The sequence below is a fragment of the Trachemys scripta genome, chromosome 2 (assembly GCF_013100865.1).
Source record: "Trachemys scripta elegans isolate TJP31775 chromosome 2, CAS_Tse_1.0, whole genome shotgun sequence".
Lineage (NCBI taxonomy): Eukaryota > Metazoa > Chordata > Testudines > Emydidae > Trachemys > Trachemys scripta.
The window spans coordinates 21792213-21808630 of record NC_048299.1 but is presented as its reverse complement, the minus strand read 5'-3'; the positions used below and the strand labels follow the sequence as shown (position 1 = coordinate 21808630).

Here is a 16418-nt window from a genome sequence, read left to right as displayed (position 1 = left end):
GGGGACAAGAGGCAGGGAGGCTTAGATAGGGAGTGGAGTCCTGGGGGGCAGTTAGGGGCAGGGGTCCCAGGAGGGGGCAGTCAGGGGACAAGGAACGGGGGGAGGGTTGGGGGTTCTGGGGGGGCGGGAAGTGGGAGGGGCAGGGGCGGGGCTAGGGCGGGGCTCCTCCCATCCTCTTTTTTTCTTGCTGAAATATGGTAACCCTATTTAATATTGTGTACAGGTTTAGCTTCTGTTTCTCATACAGAAGTGTCAGTGTGTAGATGCTTTATATCCTGTACTCTGTGTTACACTATATAGAGTGAGGCTATTTTATATACCAGGGGTCGGAAACCTATGGCATGTGTGCCAAAGACGGCACGCAAGTCGATTTTTAATGGCAAGCTGCTGCCTGCCGGGGTCCCGCTCAGCCTACTGCTGAACCTTGGCAGCGGGCTGAGCCAGACCCCAGCAGGCAGCAGCGTGCTATTAAAAATCCTGCCTGACCCAGCCCGCTCTTCTCCGCCCCCTCCTACCGCTCTCTGTGGCGGGGGCAGGGGGCAGGAGCAAGCTTGCTCCTGCCGGCTGCTGCTGTAGGGCAGGCTCCGCCGGCAGCCAAGCTTCCCCCTCTCCTGCCTCTTCCCCCAGCGTGCTGCGTGGCACCCGCCTCCTCTCCCTCCCTTGCGAGGGAGGGGAGAAGAGCAGCCCCAGCGCCCTCACTGCTCAGACTGAAAAGGAGGCGGGGAAGGGAGGCAAGAGCAGGGCCTTGGGAAGGGGAGTAGGAGCAGGGCGTATCCCTCCAGCCCCCTGCCATGAGCCGCTCAGGGCAGGGGGCTGGGAGCACCCCCTGATCCCACCCCACCCCCCCAGCCCTCTGCCCTGACCCCTGCACCCCCTTGCACCTCTAGCCCCCTGCATCCCCCCCACGACCCCATCCCTGATTCCTGCACCCTCCACACATACCCAGCCCCCTACACCACATGCCCTGATTCCTGCACCCCCTCACTCGCCCCCAGCCCTCTGCCCTGACTCCTGCACCCTCCACACATACCCAGCCCCCCCACACCTCTGCTCTGACTCCTGCACTCCCCACACCCCCTTCCCTGATTCCTGCACTCTCCACATATACCCAGCCCCCCACACTCCATGCCCTGACTCTTGCACCCCCACCCTGAGCACTAGTTGGCAGCGGGCTGAGCGGGGCCGGCAGCTGGGACCCCAGCTGGCAAGAGGCCAGCAGCCAGAACCCCAGACCGGCAGCGGGCTGAGCAGGGCCAGCAGCCAGGACCCTGGCTGGCAGGAGCCAGCGGACGGAACCCCAGACCGGCAGCAGGCTGAGCCACTCAGCCCACTGATGGTCTGGGGTGCTGGCCCCGCTTAGCCCGCCGCTGGTCTGGGGTCCCGGCCCCCGGCCCCGCTCAGCCCGCTGCTGGTCTGGGGTTCTGGCTGCCGGCCCGGTGTTCTGGCTGCCAGCCCCTTGCCAGCTGGGGTCCCAGCCGCCGGCCCCACTCAGCCCGCAGCCAACCTGGAGTTCTGGCTGCCGGCCCCTTGCCAGCCAGGGTTCCGGCCGCAGGCCCTGCTCAGCCCACTGCCGGCCTAGGTGAACGGAACCCCAGGCCCGCAGTGGGCTCAGCAGGCCGGCGGCTTAAGATCAGCATTTTAATTTAATTTTAAATGAAGCTTCTTAAACATTTTGAAAACCTTGTTTACTTTACATACAACAATAGTTTAGTTATATTATATATAGACTTATATAGAGAGACCTTCTAAAAAAAGTTAAAATGTATTACCGGCACGCGAAACCTTAAATTAAAGTGAATAAATGAAGACTCGGCACACCGCTTCTGAAAGGTTGCCGACCCCTGTTATATACTAACTAATGTGTCCTGTTGAGTGTTTTGATATTAATTTGCCCTCTGGTTACAATGTTTAGGGGAAAATGAGGAGTAATCAATCAAGCACACTTTATAGATTATTGTAACGGACTGGTGGAGGATCAACTCGTTTGCAGTTTTTTTCACTTCGATCTAGTCCTCTTTGCAACTGGATCAAAGCATTTTAATGGAGCTGTTACTGCATGTCAGCAGGGTCCAGATGGACAATTAGTCCATAGCAGCCTAGTGCAGGTTAGATTCACACACCGTATGGTTGTGAACTAAATGTTTGTGTAGACAAACCCAAAGCAACTTGAACAATACTTTTCCATGCCAGTTGCACTTCCTGCCATAGTGACATCAGTCACTGAGTGCTCTCAGGGCCCTGCTCACCACATACAGCAGGAAAGCTGAAACTGCAGAAGCAGCAGGCAGTCATCATGTGCCCAGAAAAGAAGGGGAGGAGTGGGCCTTAGTATGATTGGTGGTGTAGCTCTCAGGTGTACATATTTTTCCTTCCTGAAAAAGATCCTTTAATCAAGTATGAAAAGATCCTTTAATCAAGTGGGGAGGAGAAAAACTGATCAACATTTCTGAAATGCCATGAGATTCAGGACAAGTTATTTAAAGAGTGCTTTGTTTAGGCAATTTTAAAAGAATAGATGCATATCCCATTACACTCCTGTGCACCTAGGAGATTTTAGAGTTTAACTACAAAGCTCATAGAATCATTTATATGCAAAAGGATCTCTAGTGGAACATCTAATCCAGGCCCCCTGTGTGAGGGTAGGATTTAATTATTCCTAAGAAGTTCATGATAATGGAATACCGTATATACTCGTTCATAAGCCGAATTATTTTAGTAAAAAAGGGAAGCACCAGAGAAGGGGGTCAGCTTATGAAGGGGTATAGAGAGGGAGAGGTGGGACACACCCCCCAGCAAAGAGAGGCAGCACAGCCAGCAGAGACAGAAGGGAAGAGGCAGGGCCAGAGTGTCTCTGCTTCTGGCCACGCTGCTCTCCCCCCTAGCCTCCGAAGCAGCTGTAGCTCCAGGGCTGGCAGGCTGCAGCCGTGCCGTTAGGCCCCACCCCACAGAGCAGGCTGTGGCCATGACACCCAGCCCACCCCGCCGGAGCACGCTGCGGCCATGCCGCCCAGCCCAGCCGATTGGAACATGCTGCAGCCGCACCGCCCGGTCTGGCCCGCTGGAGTAGGCTGCGGCTGCATTGCCCAGCCTGCCAGAGCAGCTCCAACCAGGTCAGAGACATCCTCCTATGGCCCTCTGCAGATAAGGTGGGAAGGGAAGGGATGGGATGGGGAGAGTGTGGGGGTCCCGGGCTAGGGGTGGGGTCATGTGGGGGATGGTCACAGGGGTTAATCCCCTGACTCCCAGCTTCTCCCCCTCAAAAAATTTCCCCACCAGTTGCTGTCCTGGCCCGTCAGGGTAAGCAGCTGGCATGCCGGGACACTTTGTTTACTTAGGTTTACCTCTGTGCCTTCGGACGCTAGAAGTAAACAAACTATCTTGGCCCGCCAGCGGCTTATCCTGATGGCCGAGAGCCAAAGTTTGCCGACCCCTGAATTATAGGGTCATCTTATGAACGGGTTATAAAATTTTTCCATTTTTACTTATCCATCTTGGGGGGCGGGGTCGGCTTATAAACGAGTATATATGTAATCTAGTCTTAAATATTGCTTTAGAGGATCGACCGCCTCCCCTAGCAGCTTGTTCCATTCTGTGCCTGTTTATAGTTGAAGGTTTTCTAGTATTGAATTACATTTTTCCTGCTCCATCTAAAGCCCATTACTTGTTCTTTTCTTGTTAACTAAACATAATCCCTTTCTTTATTATAATCATCCATTTACATTTTTATAGATGGACCCAATTTATTTCTTTCCCCAATACCACTAATCTGCTAGGGCATATTGGGGAGCAGGTCCACTGATGGAAAACTTTACAATACAGGTACTGCTGTTGCATGTAAACCAACTCAGTAATGTTTTTTCAGTAAAATATAAGTTTTTCCAAAAAATATTTTATTACCACAGCATTAGAAAGCCAAAATGGATAGTTGAAGAAAACACTTAGAGCATATATTGAAACACAAATTTAAACAGCATTATTAACAGAGGCTAGGTCTACACTGGCGGGGGGGGAGGGGGATCGATTTAAGATACGCAAATTCAGCTACGCGAATAGCGTAGCTGAATTCGACTTATCGTATCCGATCCGACTTACCCCGCTGTGAGGCCGGCGGCAAATCGACCACCGCGGCTCCCCCGTCGACGGTGCTTACTCCTACCTGGGCTGGTGGAGTACGCACGTCGATTCGGGGATCGACTGTCGCGTCCCAACGAGACGCGATAATTCGATCCCCGAGAGATCGATTTCTACCCGCTGATCCAGGCGGGTAGTGAAGACAAGCCCTGAAACTTTTTAGAAAGTTTGACCAAAAGCAAACTTTGCTCTTGATTTGGTGACCTGCTAAGGAAAGAAAAACAGGAACACGGGCCCTTTCTGTCTTCACAATTTATACAAGGTCAGGAATGTTTGCTTCTGCTTGTTTCCTTACGTTAGGAATTCAGATTGCCTGCCCTGGAAGACTCTAGTAACTAGAGAGCTAGTGAAATGACATAAGAGAGTAGCATGAAAGCTGAGCAACTAAAGGAAGGGGTTTGAGCCAGTTCATTCAATTGCTAATAACATTCTGGATAAAAGAAGCCTTTGTTAGAGAGTCAGCACCTTCACCCTTTCAGTTCAGATGAGCTGTCATACTAAGCATGCTCTGAGACATCTAACAGGGCCTCCAGCAAAACCAGGGAAGACAACACTTGACTTTGCAGGTATTTCTGAGAGTTAAAATATAACAGCAGTATTTTGACATGTCCATTCTACATCACAAAGAAATAATAAAAGGTACAATTCCAACTTTTTTTTAAAAAAAATTGACATGTCACTTTGAGGTAGAGTCCTTTCAAACCCAACTAGTGCTAATTGGAACACATCTAGAATGTGGAGTTGGTATTTAGATTTTTGTTTATCAAGTTCTTGGAAATTCTTGTCACTCAAAAATAATAGACTTTTGCCCGCTTCCCCTCGTCTACCAAGGAAGGAGCATTCAACGGTGAAACTTCTGGGAGCTAAAAAAAAATACTACAAATAAAAAATATAAACCTGCAACACAGCATGTATCTAGACCCCTAATTTTCACTTCTGTGGCCACGCAAAGCGAGGTCCTGATTTGTGTGTAGTTTCACTCCTTTCCATTTTTTTCTCGAGACAGAATATACTGAGAAAGGTTAAGCAATTTAGTTTGTTTCCCAAACCTAGAATCATTTGTTACTCTAAGGGCACGTCTTCACTACCCGCCGGATCGGCGGGTAGCAATCGATCTATTGGGGATCGACTTATCGCGTCTAGTGAAGACGCGATAAAATTGATCCACTATGGCTGCCGTCGACTCCGGAAATCCACCGCAGCAAGAAGCGGAAGCGGAGTCGATGGCGGGCACGGCAGCGGTCGACTCGCCGCCGTCCTCACAGCCAGGTAAGTCGACCTAAAATACGCAACTTCAGCTACGCTATTCACGTATCTGAAGTTGCATATCTTAGGTCGACCTCCTTTCCCCCCGTAGTATAGACCTAGCCTAACTCTATTTGTCTTTTTAGAAAGGTGGTGCCTAACACTGTAGGCTTAACTAGAGTGAAGCAAAATACAATACTTTGATCGTTTACCCATGGTACTCCTATAGTCCTAAACTATGGAAGTGGTCTTTTTTCCAACTAAATATTGTTGACTATACAGCTTATCATAATTTGGAGTCATCCGCCTTGATGTTAGGTGTTTGTAGAACGTATGCTCCTTTGACTGCTTGGTCCGCAGCATTGACATAACTAGGCCAGAACAGCTGACCAAGTATTAGTAGTGTTTTTACCAATAGAAATCAAATGGTTTAACAGCTGAACATTCAGTTGGCTTTTTGTGTGCTCAAATCCTGCATTGACAACAATCTTCTGTAATCCAACCAGAACTATTTGTTTTTCATTAATGCAGGGGTGGATCAGGCATTGCCACAAGAACGTCGAACTCCTGTTACCCCTTCCTCTTCCTCTCGATATCACCGTCGCAGGTCCTCAGGGTCACGGGATGAGCGCTATAGGTCAGGTAAGTAGAAATAGAAGATCGCAGAGGTGGAAAGTGTCCTTCCAGTTCAATTGTTTGCAGTGGGACTCTAGTTGAACTCTTCTTCCAGCTGCCACAACGGGGAAATATTCATCGTGGGCATGAAGGGAAATTCTACCATACTGATTCTAATTTGCAAACAAACACTTAATGAGAAATAAAGGAGCTGGGCATGTTAATGCACCCTACTTGGAAAACATTGATAAGGAACAGATTCTAACATGATAAATAGATTGTGAAGCTTACCAAAAAGTTTCATTCTAGTTGCTAAATTTGAGGGCCAATTCTCTTCACTCACATTGGTGTAAATCACAAGGCAAAGGGGTTACTGGTCTGTAAGTGAGAGGAGAATGAAGTCCTGTATCTCCTCGAAGATGTAAACTGTGTATAGTACACGGCAACTGGCCAAGGATTAGCTTTGCTCTAGTCACTATTGCAGCAGTACAAAGGAAACTCTCCTCCTGGTTCTCCCACCAGTGCCTCAAGGAGAGCCTGGGAGATTAACCTGGTGGGGGGAGGGATAGCTCAGTGGCTTGAGCATTGGCCTGCTAAACCCGGGGTTGTGAGTTTAATCCTTGAGGGGGCCATTTAGGGATCTGGGGCAAAAATCTGACTGGGCATTAGTCCTGCTTTGAGCAGGGGGTTGGACTAGATGACCTTCTGAGGTCCCTTCAAACCCTGATATTCTATGATCCCTCCCTTCACCGGCTGCTGCAGCCAGACATCAGGGTCTATTTGTTGCAACACCGAGAGTTCTGCTGTCAACTTCTGCCAGCCTACTCAGCCTGGAGTTTGAGGAGCTGGGAGTTGGAGGGAGAATTGTCCCCTTTTCACTACCATCACATAGGAGAAGTCCACACCTCCAAACCACTGATGACTGCCAGAAGTCCCAGGACAGCCTGCCTGCCACTAACACTCTTGCTGCCAGACAGGGGAGCCTCCATGAGATGCTCTGACGAAGTATTGTGGGTCATACGTTCCAATGTCAGAAGGAACAACTGTGATTATCTAATCTGTCCTTCTGTGTAAGGTCATAGATCTGGGCCAGGACTTAATGGTTTTGGAGGGTGGGGAAGAGCAGAGTATGGAATTGTTGGATAGTGTTCGAGAAGAGGGGTACATTTTAACAGTCAGTCCCACACAGCTGACTGAGTTGGAAACTTGTAGGGAGCGCCTTATTAAAATGTTTGCAGCGTATCCCTATTTCATTGCATTAGGCAAAGTGCCTGCCAATTTCAAGGAAATTGAAACAATAAATATTACACAAAGAGAGTTAATTTGCATCCAGACTATTTTGATACAGTTAAGTTAAATAAACCTCAGGTCAGATGCAGTGGTTTCTGCCAACTTTCATTTAAATAATGGTTAAGTTTGCCACATGCTACTTCTTTGGCATTTGACCTGCAAGGACTTTCGACAACATTCAGCTAAGAATTGGCTGATTTCTCTCCAGATTGTGTTTTTAATTCATAACAATATTGTTAAATCAGGGGTGTCCGGGCATTGGTCCCTTGTGGTGCTCAGCATTCTACGCTGTGACTCTCAAGAATAATAGTGTTAAGAAAATTTGTTCTTGACATTGCATTGAGCTGCCCCTGGCAATGTGTAAACGGAAGTGTTTGAATCCGCCTCATCGCTGTGGAGAGGCCCAATCTCCTCCTGCCTTCCCTGCAGCACTAGGACCAGCTCTGATGGTAGCCAGGAGTGCTATGAGAAGCTGGTGGCCCTTTTGTTCTTAAGCTGGTCTGCCTGCTCTGTCACAGGGATAGAAGGAAGGATGCCCCCAGAGAGTAACTGGCTACTCATCTGCTTCCCTGACAGGCTCTGGGAACCCCAGGAAGAAGGGGATAGGAGCTTAACTGGCTCATCCTGAGCTTGAGGGAGTGCCTTACAAAGGATGGCTCCCCTCTTCTTCCCACACAGCTACTGAGGGCAGCCCAGGAAAGGGGAAAAGGAGGTGAAGATGAGAACCAACAGCCAGCTATGGCTCTTTGATATTCTACTCCAGCTCCAATCCAGGCTAGAGCAGACTGGGAGCTGTTTTAATTTGTGTCAGCTGGCTCTCATCCCCCAAAGCATCATAAACCAGCTGGGGGCAGCCAGAAATCAGGGCACTCCAGCCACTTGCCCTACATGTCTTCAGGTCATCCCCCAGAGCCAGGGGTGGTAGGGAAGGATATATAGGAGCCAGCCAACCCCTCTCAGACTGGGGCATTCCCCAGCACTAGGGGTCTTGTAGGTGTTTTCCAGCTCCAGTGCATCACCTCACTGGGGTCAAAAGAGCAGAACAGGAGAGAAAACCTGCCCCAAAATATTGATTGTGACTTCTTAATCCTTTGAAATATGTTCGGTCCTTAGGCTGAAAAGCACTGGTCTAGTTCAGTGTGCAGTCTCTTCACAGAAAATTGTGTAGGAAAAAATACGACTCCATTCTCTCCTGCATAAATGCATAAGGGCAAAGATAATACAAATACTTTTGTTGTTCACTTTCCTGTGCATTCTATAGGAGGCCAGTTTTCTCTTTCTGTATTTTAGCTCATCTTGTTATCTGGAAGTGAGTTCTGATCATTTCCCCTATCATAAGGCTTCTGCATTTGTGACATTGACATTGGTTGGAGGAATGGATGTGGACTGCACAGCCAAAACTTTGTTCTCTGTTAATGAAATAGTCTGGTTCAGTAAAGTCAGGATCATGCTACAGTGGTTTTGATTTCCCCTCACTGATTTGAGAAAGATCTTCACAGTCAGTACCTGAAAGCTTGACAATAATATGTAAGTTTATGGCAGGGCTTAAAATTTTGGTAATGAGTGCTCTAGTGTGTGACTCTTCAGCAAAAAAGGCCACAAAGCTCTCCAGCAAATCCACTTGTGGACAGAGGGCTCCTCAAGTACCTCAAAGCAAAAATAAGAAGCTATCTGCAATTTAAGTTCAGTCTTCAGTTTAGTTTTTGAAGAATTTTGCATTGGTACTATTTGATGTCCCTACCGTAGAATCAGTTGCTCTTCTTCCGCTTTGGAATCGATTGGGTTAAAAGCACATTTCAGTCTCCAATGGTTTAATACATAATAGTCCCCCTTTCATCAGTCTTTTTACTATAGATAACAAAATTATAAGCAAAACTCCCACGTGTGATTCACATTTCCTTGACTTCAGATTTTCTTAAGTTAAAAGCTTTTGTTTGATTTATTGAGGTGCTTAATACATCAGCATCTCAGCTCTGAAAGTATTGTGATTTTTAAATCTAGTTGGTACCCATTGGTTCCATTGCTGGTTATCATATCTGGCACATCTTCCTGGACCAGGCCGTGAACAAAATAACAGTGCAGTCTTTATCCAATAAGTAATTGACTTCCAGGAAAACATTTCCCTTCCTCAGTTTTTGCAGAAGTTATTCCAATTAGCATCTGAATACAAATTCTCTACCCCAGCTTATGATCAAAGTTCTGCTCTGCCTCTGCTCTGCAAGATTTTTCAAATTGGAGGCCTAACATCCTGAGAATCATCCAACATCCTTCCTTGTCTTTGCCTTCCATGTACATTTATGTGTCAACCATATTGTTAAATTAGCTCTTTGCAGACTCAACATCCTCTCTCTCTTCTATTGCCAACCTTACTATGTTGTATTACCATAATAAACACTGTACCTTGACTTTTTAATTCCCTACCTATTTTCTCACTTCAATCATATTTCTTTTATCTTGTATAAATTCTTATAAAAGGATTTTTGCATGGCCATAATTATGAAAACCTTTTCGAAAGATTCTCAGGTTCTGGATAAAAATTGGTTCCTCACTGGCACACAGGGGCAAGCTCATGATTGCTCGTCATTTTTCTAAAGATTGCCAGTAAATTTTGGGTTGCAAAGATAGTTTGCTATTAGACTAGCCACATTTCAGGCTACACTTTAAAGTAGAGAGAGGTCCACTCCCATTCTTTGCTTTCAGGAGTTTCAGAATCTAACACAGATTCAAATTTTCCTCATTCGCTTGTTTGCCTCCATTGGGCCATCCTGAAACTCTTAAACTGAACAGCCCAGAACTTCAGCATTCTGATTTTATAGCTCTAAAGATTCTTCATATGTCTAAAGAAATATTTAAGCAGGTGACTATATTAATGCAGGATCATGCTACATTATCCATTTTTAAAATACAAATTACCCCAGCTAGCCCTTTAGGAAGTGTAGCTAATGTTCATGGACAATAATTAATTCATAGATAACTTTGATTTATTCCTCCCAAGAGTAAACATTCTCTTGTTATTTACTGAACCAGGAAAAGTGTTCAGAAAGTTCTGCCACATATGGACCTTTGCAACAGTTTTCCCTCACATAATTTTAGCAGCTGCTATTTCACTGTCAGCTGATAATTTCTTTAAACCATTTGAAAATTGGGTTTCTAAGCTGATTTCAGAAGGTACCAATCCGTAGTATTGCTGTATCATTTCAAAATAGTATCCACTACAATAGCTAGAAATCAAGAAGGTAAAAAGCAAGAAGGTAATCAGAACTGAATGATTTTTCTGTTCTGATCATGAAGTCTCGGGGAGTTGGAAACAAATGTGTTAAGCCAGTAAAAGGCTGGGATTCACATTGGGATGCTGGCTCTTCAAAGAATGCCTCTGTGACCCTGTATACACTAGGGAAGATTTTGGTTGTTTTTTTTAAGTTTCTCTCTGCAGTGAACATTAGTTAAGTTCTACCAGTGTTAACAACATTGCAAACTCCATGGTAAATGGGTCGCAGGTCACCATCGTCATTTAAAGTACCATTTCGATTGGACCTACACATCTAAAACTTCTCAGAGCAAGTCTAACTGTCATGACTCTTAAAATGGTGGCGGCAGACTCTGACTTATATACACTGAAGTTGAAGCAGGTTTCAAATGGTTTCTCATCGTTTTTAAGGGTACATCTACACTTCAAGCTAGGGGTATGATTGCCATCTTGAGAGCTAGTGTGCTAAAATAGAATGTAGTGTGGCAGCACACGCAGTGGGAGGGGTTAGCTGCCTCATGGATATGCCCATCCAAGTCCATAGGTACATGTGTCTTGTGTAGGGAAGGCCTGTGATCTACTGCCATAGACTGGCTATAACAGAGAATAACAACAGAAGATATTGTGGCAATCCAGAACAAAATATGCATAGGTCAGCTTGTCGGATCTCCTTTATCAGAGGACTTTTACATGGCCATAGAAAAAACTAATAAATCAAAATGTACCCAATATTCCCCGCCCTCCCCCCCCCGCAGCTCAGGGTTTCTCACCCAGATACGAAGTCCAGCGTTAAGAGAAGAGCTTAAAGAAATATTTAAGCAGGTGACTAAATTAATGCAGTATCATGCTACATTATCCATTTTTAAAATACAAATACAAATTCTTGGAGGGAGTCTCTTTTCTAGGAAGCTGCTTTTATGGCCCCTCCATGGAGGATGTGTTAGCCTGAGTTGCTATTAACTCCTCATTTGCCAAGATCTGGGTAGAGTCTCTGCACTCTGTCATAGTCTGCAAAACAATTAAGTGCCAACTTCAGCTGTGAACAGGGTGTCATGTATGAGATTACACAGCCACATACATTGCTACATTATCATGGATTAGTTTTAAAATTGCCCACATTTGTGCACAAGATCTAAGCTGTCCTCTAAAAATAAACTAAGTCTTCTGGCCTGTGTGGCTGCAAAGAACCTGAAAAAAACTGATGTGTGCATGCTGTGATCTCTGCAGACAACATTAGCTCAGAGAAGTGGGAGTTGCTCCCATTCACCTCAGTTGGATGATTGCATTGAAGACTGACGGTTTAAAGTCAGTGTTAATGATCTCAAAAATTAAGCAACTATGTTTAGCTGTTGCTGGCAGGGTTGAGGGGGCAGCTAGCTTCTGTCAAGGGCTGCTAGGTGGGGAGCAGGGAATTCAAATTGCCCAACACCCTTAATTGCTGCCCTAAAGAGGGAGAGAAAAAGAGGCTACGTCCCCTCACCAGGGCAGACCTGCAAAGTCTCCCATGTCGACATGAGACTCCTGTTTTTTTCTACTGGTTGCACCGCTTCTGACCCAAATTGCAGAGCTGTGGAGTAGTAACCAAGGTATTCTAGGGCTCCTCACTAAGTTAGAGTTCATCCTAGGTGTGGTCTGTATGGTTACAGTTTTCTAGGACTCTAATCAGAGAGGCCCCACTAAAAGTGTTGTTCCACAACCCACCCATGGCTAAAGGGTAGAAACGTCCAGAATTTTCACTGCATATTTGATTTTCAGCTTAATTTTTTTTAACTAAAATGTTCCTTGAAAAATTTAAACTGAAAATCTTCCAGGAAAGTTTTAGTTTTTTTGACCAGCCTCTACCCAGGGCCATAGAGCTACTTCTAGAGTGGTGAGAGTGAGTAGTGCACTCTAGAGAGTTGCTCTAGTCAGAACTCTGGAGCCCACAGGCTGGTTATGAACCAGAATAAATAAAAATAATGATTTTTAAAACAAACAGGTTTTTTTTAATTGGACTTGATTTTTTAAAAATTATTTTTAAACAGAGGCGTGGTCTCGAGCACAACTCCCCTGCACTGTTGCTGGAGGAGTGCTCAGCTCCAGTGGGATCTGTACCATGAGAAAGGCGCTCTAAGGCAGTGGGCCAGAGGTTGCCCACCACTGCTCTAAGGAGATACAAGCTGCTTGCGCAGACTGCAAGGTAGCTTCTCCAGGCAGCTCAGGTTGGATTTGCCTCCATCCTAGTGAAATCCTTGTGTGTTAGATTCTAATGCTGTTCACACTGAAGAATACTTAGATTAGATCAGTGGTTCTCAAACTGGGGGTCAGGACCCCTCAGGGGGTCACAAGGTTATTACACGGGGGGTGTCGCGAGCTGTCAGCCTCCACCCCAAACCCCGCTTGCCTCCAGCATTTATAATGGTGTTAAATATATAAAAATATGTTTTTAATTTATATGGGGGGAGGGGTGTCTCACTCAGAGGCTTGCTAGTGAAAGGGGGCACCAGTACAAAAGTTTGAGACCCACTGGATTAGATTTACTGTCACTGCCCTGCTGAATGGCAGAGAGAAAACAAAGCTATTGGACTGGAAATCATATCAGCACAATGATCTTTTTGTGAAATAGTTTATCAAACGTTTGTTTGATATTTGTCCTCATTAAGGGGGGATAGTAAATAACATGTTTCCACCACTCACAATGGCCAAATCTACAAAATTAAGACATTCTAGGAAGTTGTCTGCATTTGTTTTGAGGAGAGGAAGAGGATTGTCATTTACGTAAATGAACTAATGTGTATTAATCAAATGTAGAAATTAAGGCATTGAGAGTCAAGTGCCTGACATCTCTGCATTTCCCAGAGAGAGGCCACATATGGCCTGGACAAATATGCCAGTACCAAAATTTGAAGCCAAAAAACAGAACTGCTGCTCATGTCTTCCTACAAGCCATTCCCCCCAGCTGATAAAACCTCTGTTTTCCCCTTGCAGTTTACTCAATGCAGCTACTCAATGTCAGTACAAAAATCTTTAAAACAACCAAAATGTAAAGTTTAGGGACAGTATAAAGTAAACACCGCTGAGAATACTGTGCTGATCTGGCGGGGCCAGGGGGCAGTGAGTGAGAGAGAGGAGGAGGAGCAGGGCACTGCTGCATAATTCTGTAGTTCCTGCCATGAATGGGACATGGGGTCTTGCATGGATCCTTAATTACCACTTTGTACCCCATTGGACCTTTAAGAGGTACTGAAGCTCAGCATTAATTGTGAATATTCTGCATTTTACTGCCCACACAAGATATTGGTTTGTTAGCCCTGAAGACTTTGGGCAGGTCTACACTACGGGACTAAGTCGACCTACGTTATGCAACTCCAGCTATGTGAACCTTAGGTCGACTTATTGTGGTGTCTACACCGTGCTGGGTCGATGGGAGAAACTCTCCTGTCGACTTACCTTATGTTTCTTGTTCCGGTGGAGTACTGGAGTCGACAAGAGCGTGATCAGCGGTTGATTTAGCGCGTCTTCACTAGACCCCTAAATTGACCCCCCCCGGTGGATCGATCGCTGTGTGTCAATCCCCTGGTAAGTGGAGACAAGCCCTGTGTTTTCCACAGACCAGAAATAGCATGGGCAATACCAGTGTAAGCGTCTCCCTGCTGAATTCCCATTACCTAAAGATACTACTACTTGAGAGAACAGCTCAGTTTCCAGGCTCATTAAGTAACTAGCCTCTTTTTGAGACTCAAGAAGTAATTCAGTTAGTGACCACTGTGGACTGGGTGGTTTTTGTGACTGACACATGCCCACTGGAAGCTGGACAGACCAACTCATTTGGCAAAGGTAGGACAGCTCCTTAATAAGTGATGACTCAGGTGAATGATACAATGGTTTGTTAGCTGATCCATTTCAGCAATTCACTTTTTTTTTTCCTTCCTGAAATGGGGATATCAGGATGCTCAGCATCCTTTGAGCAAATCCAGTTCCCTACACATTCTTATAAGGAAGGTACCACACCTGGAATACATTTAAATTGGGGGTTGGCTGGCTAGCTGAGACACTTTTGCTTCAGGGTCTGTTTTTTGCTTACAGTAGTCATTGATTTGGAGTTGAGCAGAATTAGCAGTAAAACTTAAAGAGGAAAATGGAGGATTGTGTGTGGTGTTTGTTTGCTTGCACTTTTTAAAGAAGAAAACTTACAATTGGTAATTTTTGGAGATATTGCCAAGATGAAAGTCTCCTAAGTACAGGTCTAGGCTAGCTCAGATTCATCAGCTACCTTTCCTACTCTAAACGGTGTTCAGTAAGGAAAAAACAGAAAAGTTCTTCGTATCAGGTGTTAAGTCATTCCACTTTAAAACAAATAATCTCTATGTGAGTTATGAAGCATCTGAAAGAAGGTCAACCACTGAAAGATATCCTCTGTAGAGATCGTCACAGATGAGGAGAAAATGTCAGTGCTGGATAGGCTTTGCAAGATTTACTTATTTATAAAAAAGAAGAACAGGAGTACTTGTGGCACCTTAGAGACTAACAAATTTATTAGAGCATAAGCTTTCGTGGACTACAGCCCACTTCTTCGGATGCATATAGAATGGAACATATAATGAGGAGATATATATACACACATACAGAGAGCATAAACAGGTGAGAGTTGTCTTACCAACTCTGAGAGGCCAATTAATTAAGAGAAAAAAAACTTTTGAAGTGATAATCAAGCTAGCCGAGTACAGACAGTGTGATAAGAAGTGTGAGAGTACTTACAAGGGGAGATAGAGTCAACGTTTGTAATGGCTCAGCCATTCCCAGTCCTTATTCAAACCGGAGTTGATTGTGTCTAGTTTGCATATCAATTCTAGCTCTGCAGTCTCTCTTTGGAGTCTGTTTTTGAAGTTTTTCTGTTGTAATATAGCCACCCGCAGGTCTGTCACTGAATGACCAGACAGGTTAAAGTGTTCTCCCACTGGTTTTTGAGTATTTTGATTCCTGATGTCAGATTTGTGTCCATTAATTCTTTTGCGTAGAGACTGTCCGGTTTGGCCAATGTACATGGCAGAGGGGCATTGCTGGCACATGATGGCATATATCACATTGGTAGATGTGCAGGTGAACGAGCCCCTGATGGTATGGCTGATGTGATTAGGTCCTATGATGATGTCACTTGAATAGATATGTGGACAGAGTTGGCATCGGGGTTTGTTACAAGGATAGGTTCCTGGGTTAGTGGTTTTGTTCAGTGAGGTGTGGTTGCTGGTGAGTATTTGCTTTAGGTTGGGGGGTTGTCTGTAAGCGAGGACAGGTCTGTCTCCCAAGATCTGTGAGAGTAAAGGATCATCTTTCAGGATAGGTTGTAGATCTCTGATGATGCGCTGGAGAGGTTTTAGTTGGGGGCTGAAGGTGACAGCTAGTGGTGTTCTGTTATTTTCTTTGTTGGGCCTGACTTGTAGGAGGTGACTTCTGGGTACTCGTCTGGCTCTGTCAATCTGTTTTTTCACTTCAGCAGGTGGGTATTGTAGTTTTAAGAATGCTTGATAGAGATCTTGTAGGTGCTTGTCTCTATCCGAGGGATTGGAGCAAATGCGGTTATATCTTAGAGCTTGGCTGTAGACAATGGATCGTGTGGTGTGTCCTGGATGGAAGCTGGAGGCATGTAGGTAAGTGTAGCGGTCAGTAGGTTTCCGGTATAGGGTGGTATTGATGTGACCATCGCTTATTAGCACAGTAGTGTCCAGGAAATGGACCGCTTGTGTGGATTGATCTAGGCTGAGGTTGATGGTGGGATGGAAATTATTGAAATCATGGTGAAATTCCTCAAGGGCTTCTTTTCCATGGGTCCAGATGATGAAGATGTCATCAATGTAGCGCAAGTAGAGTAGGGGCGTTAGGGGACGAGAGCTAAGGAAGCGTTGTTCTAAGT

General features: G+C 45.5%; 1 protein-coding gene across 11 annotated transcripts in view; it reads left to right on the top strand.

The window, feature by feature from the left end:
- DIP2C (disco interacting protein 2 homolog C) overlaps positions 1-16418 on the top strand; it is a 460741-nt gene that overhangs the window by 280770 nt on the left and 163553 nt on the right. For all 11 annotated transcript variants that reach the window (XM_034760039.1, XM_034760043.1, XM_034760042.1 and 8 more), the window contains one exon: positions 5908-6018. In XM_034760039.1, the coding sequence (XP_034615930.1) occupies positions 5908-6018 (111 nt within the window). The remainder of the gene's footprint in view (positions 1-5907; positions 6019-16418) is intronic.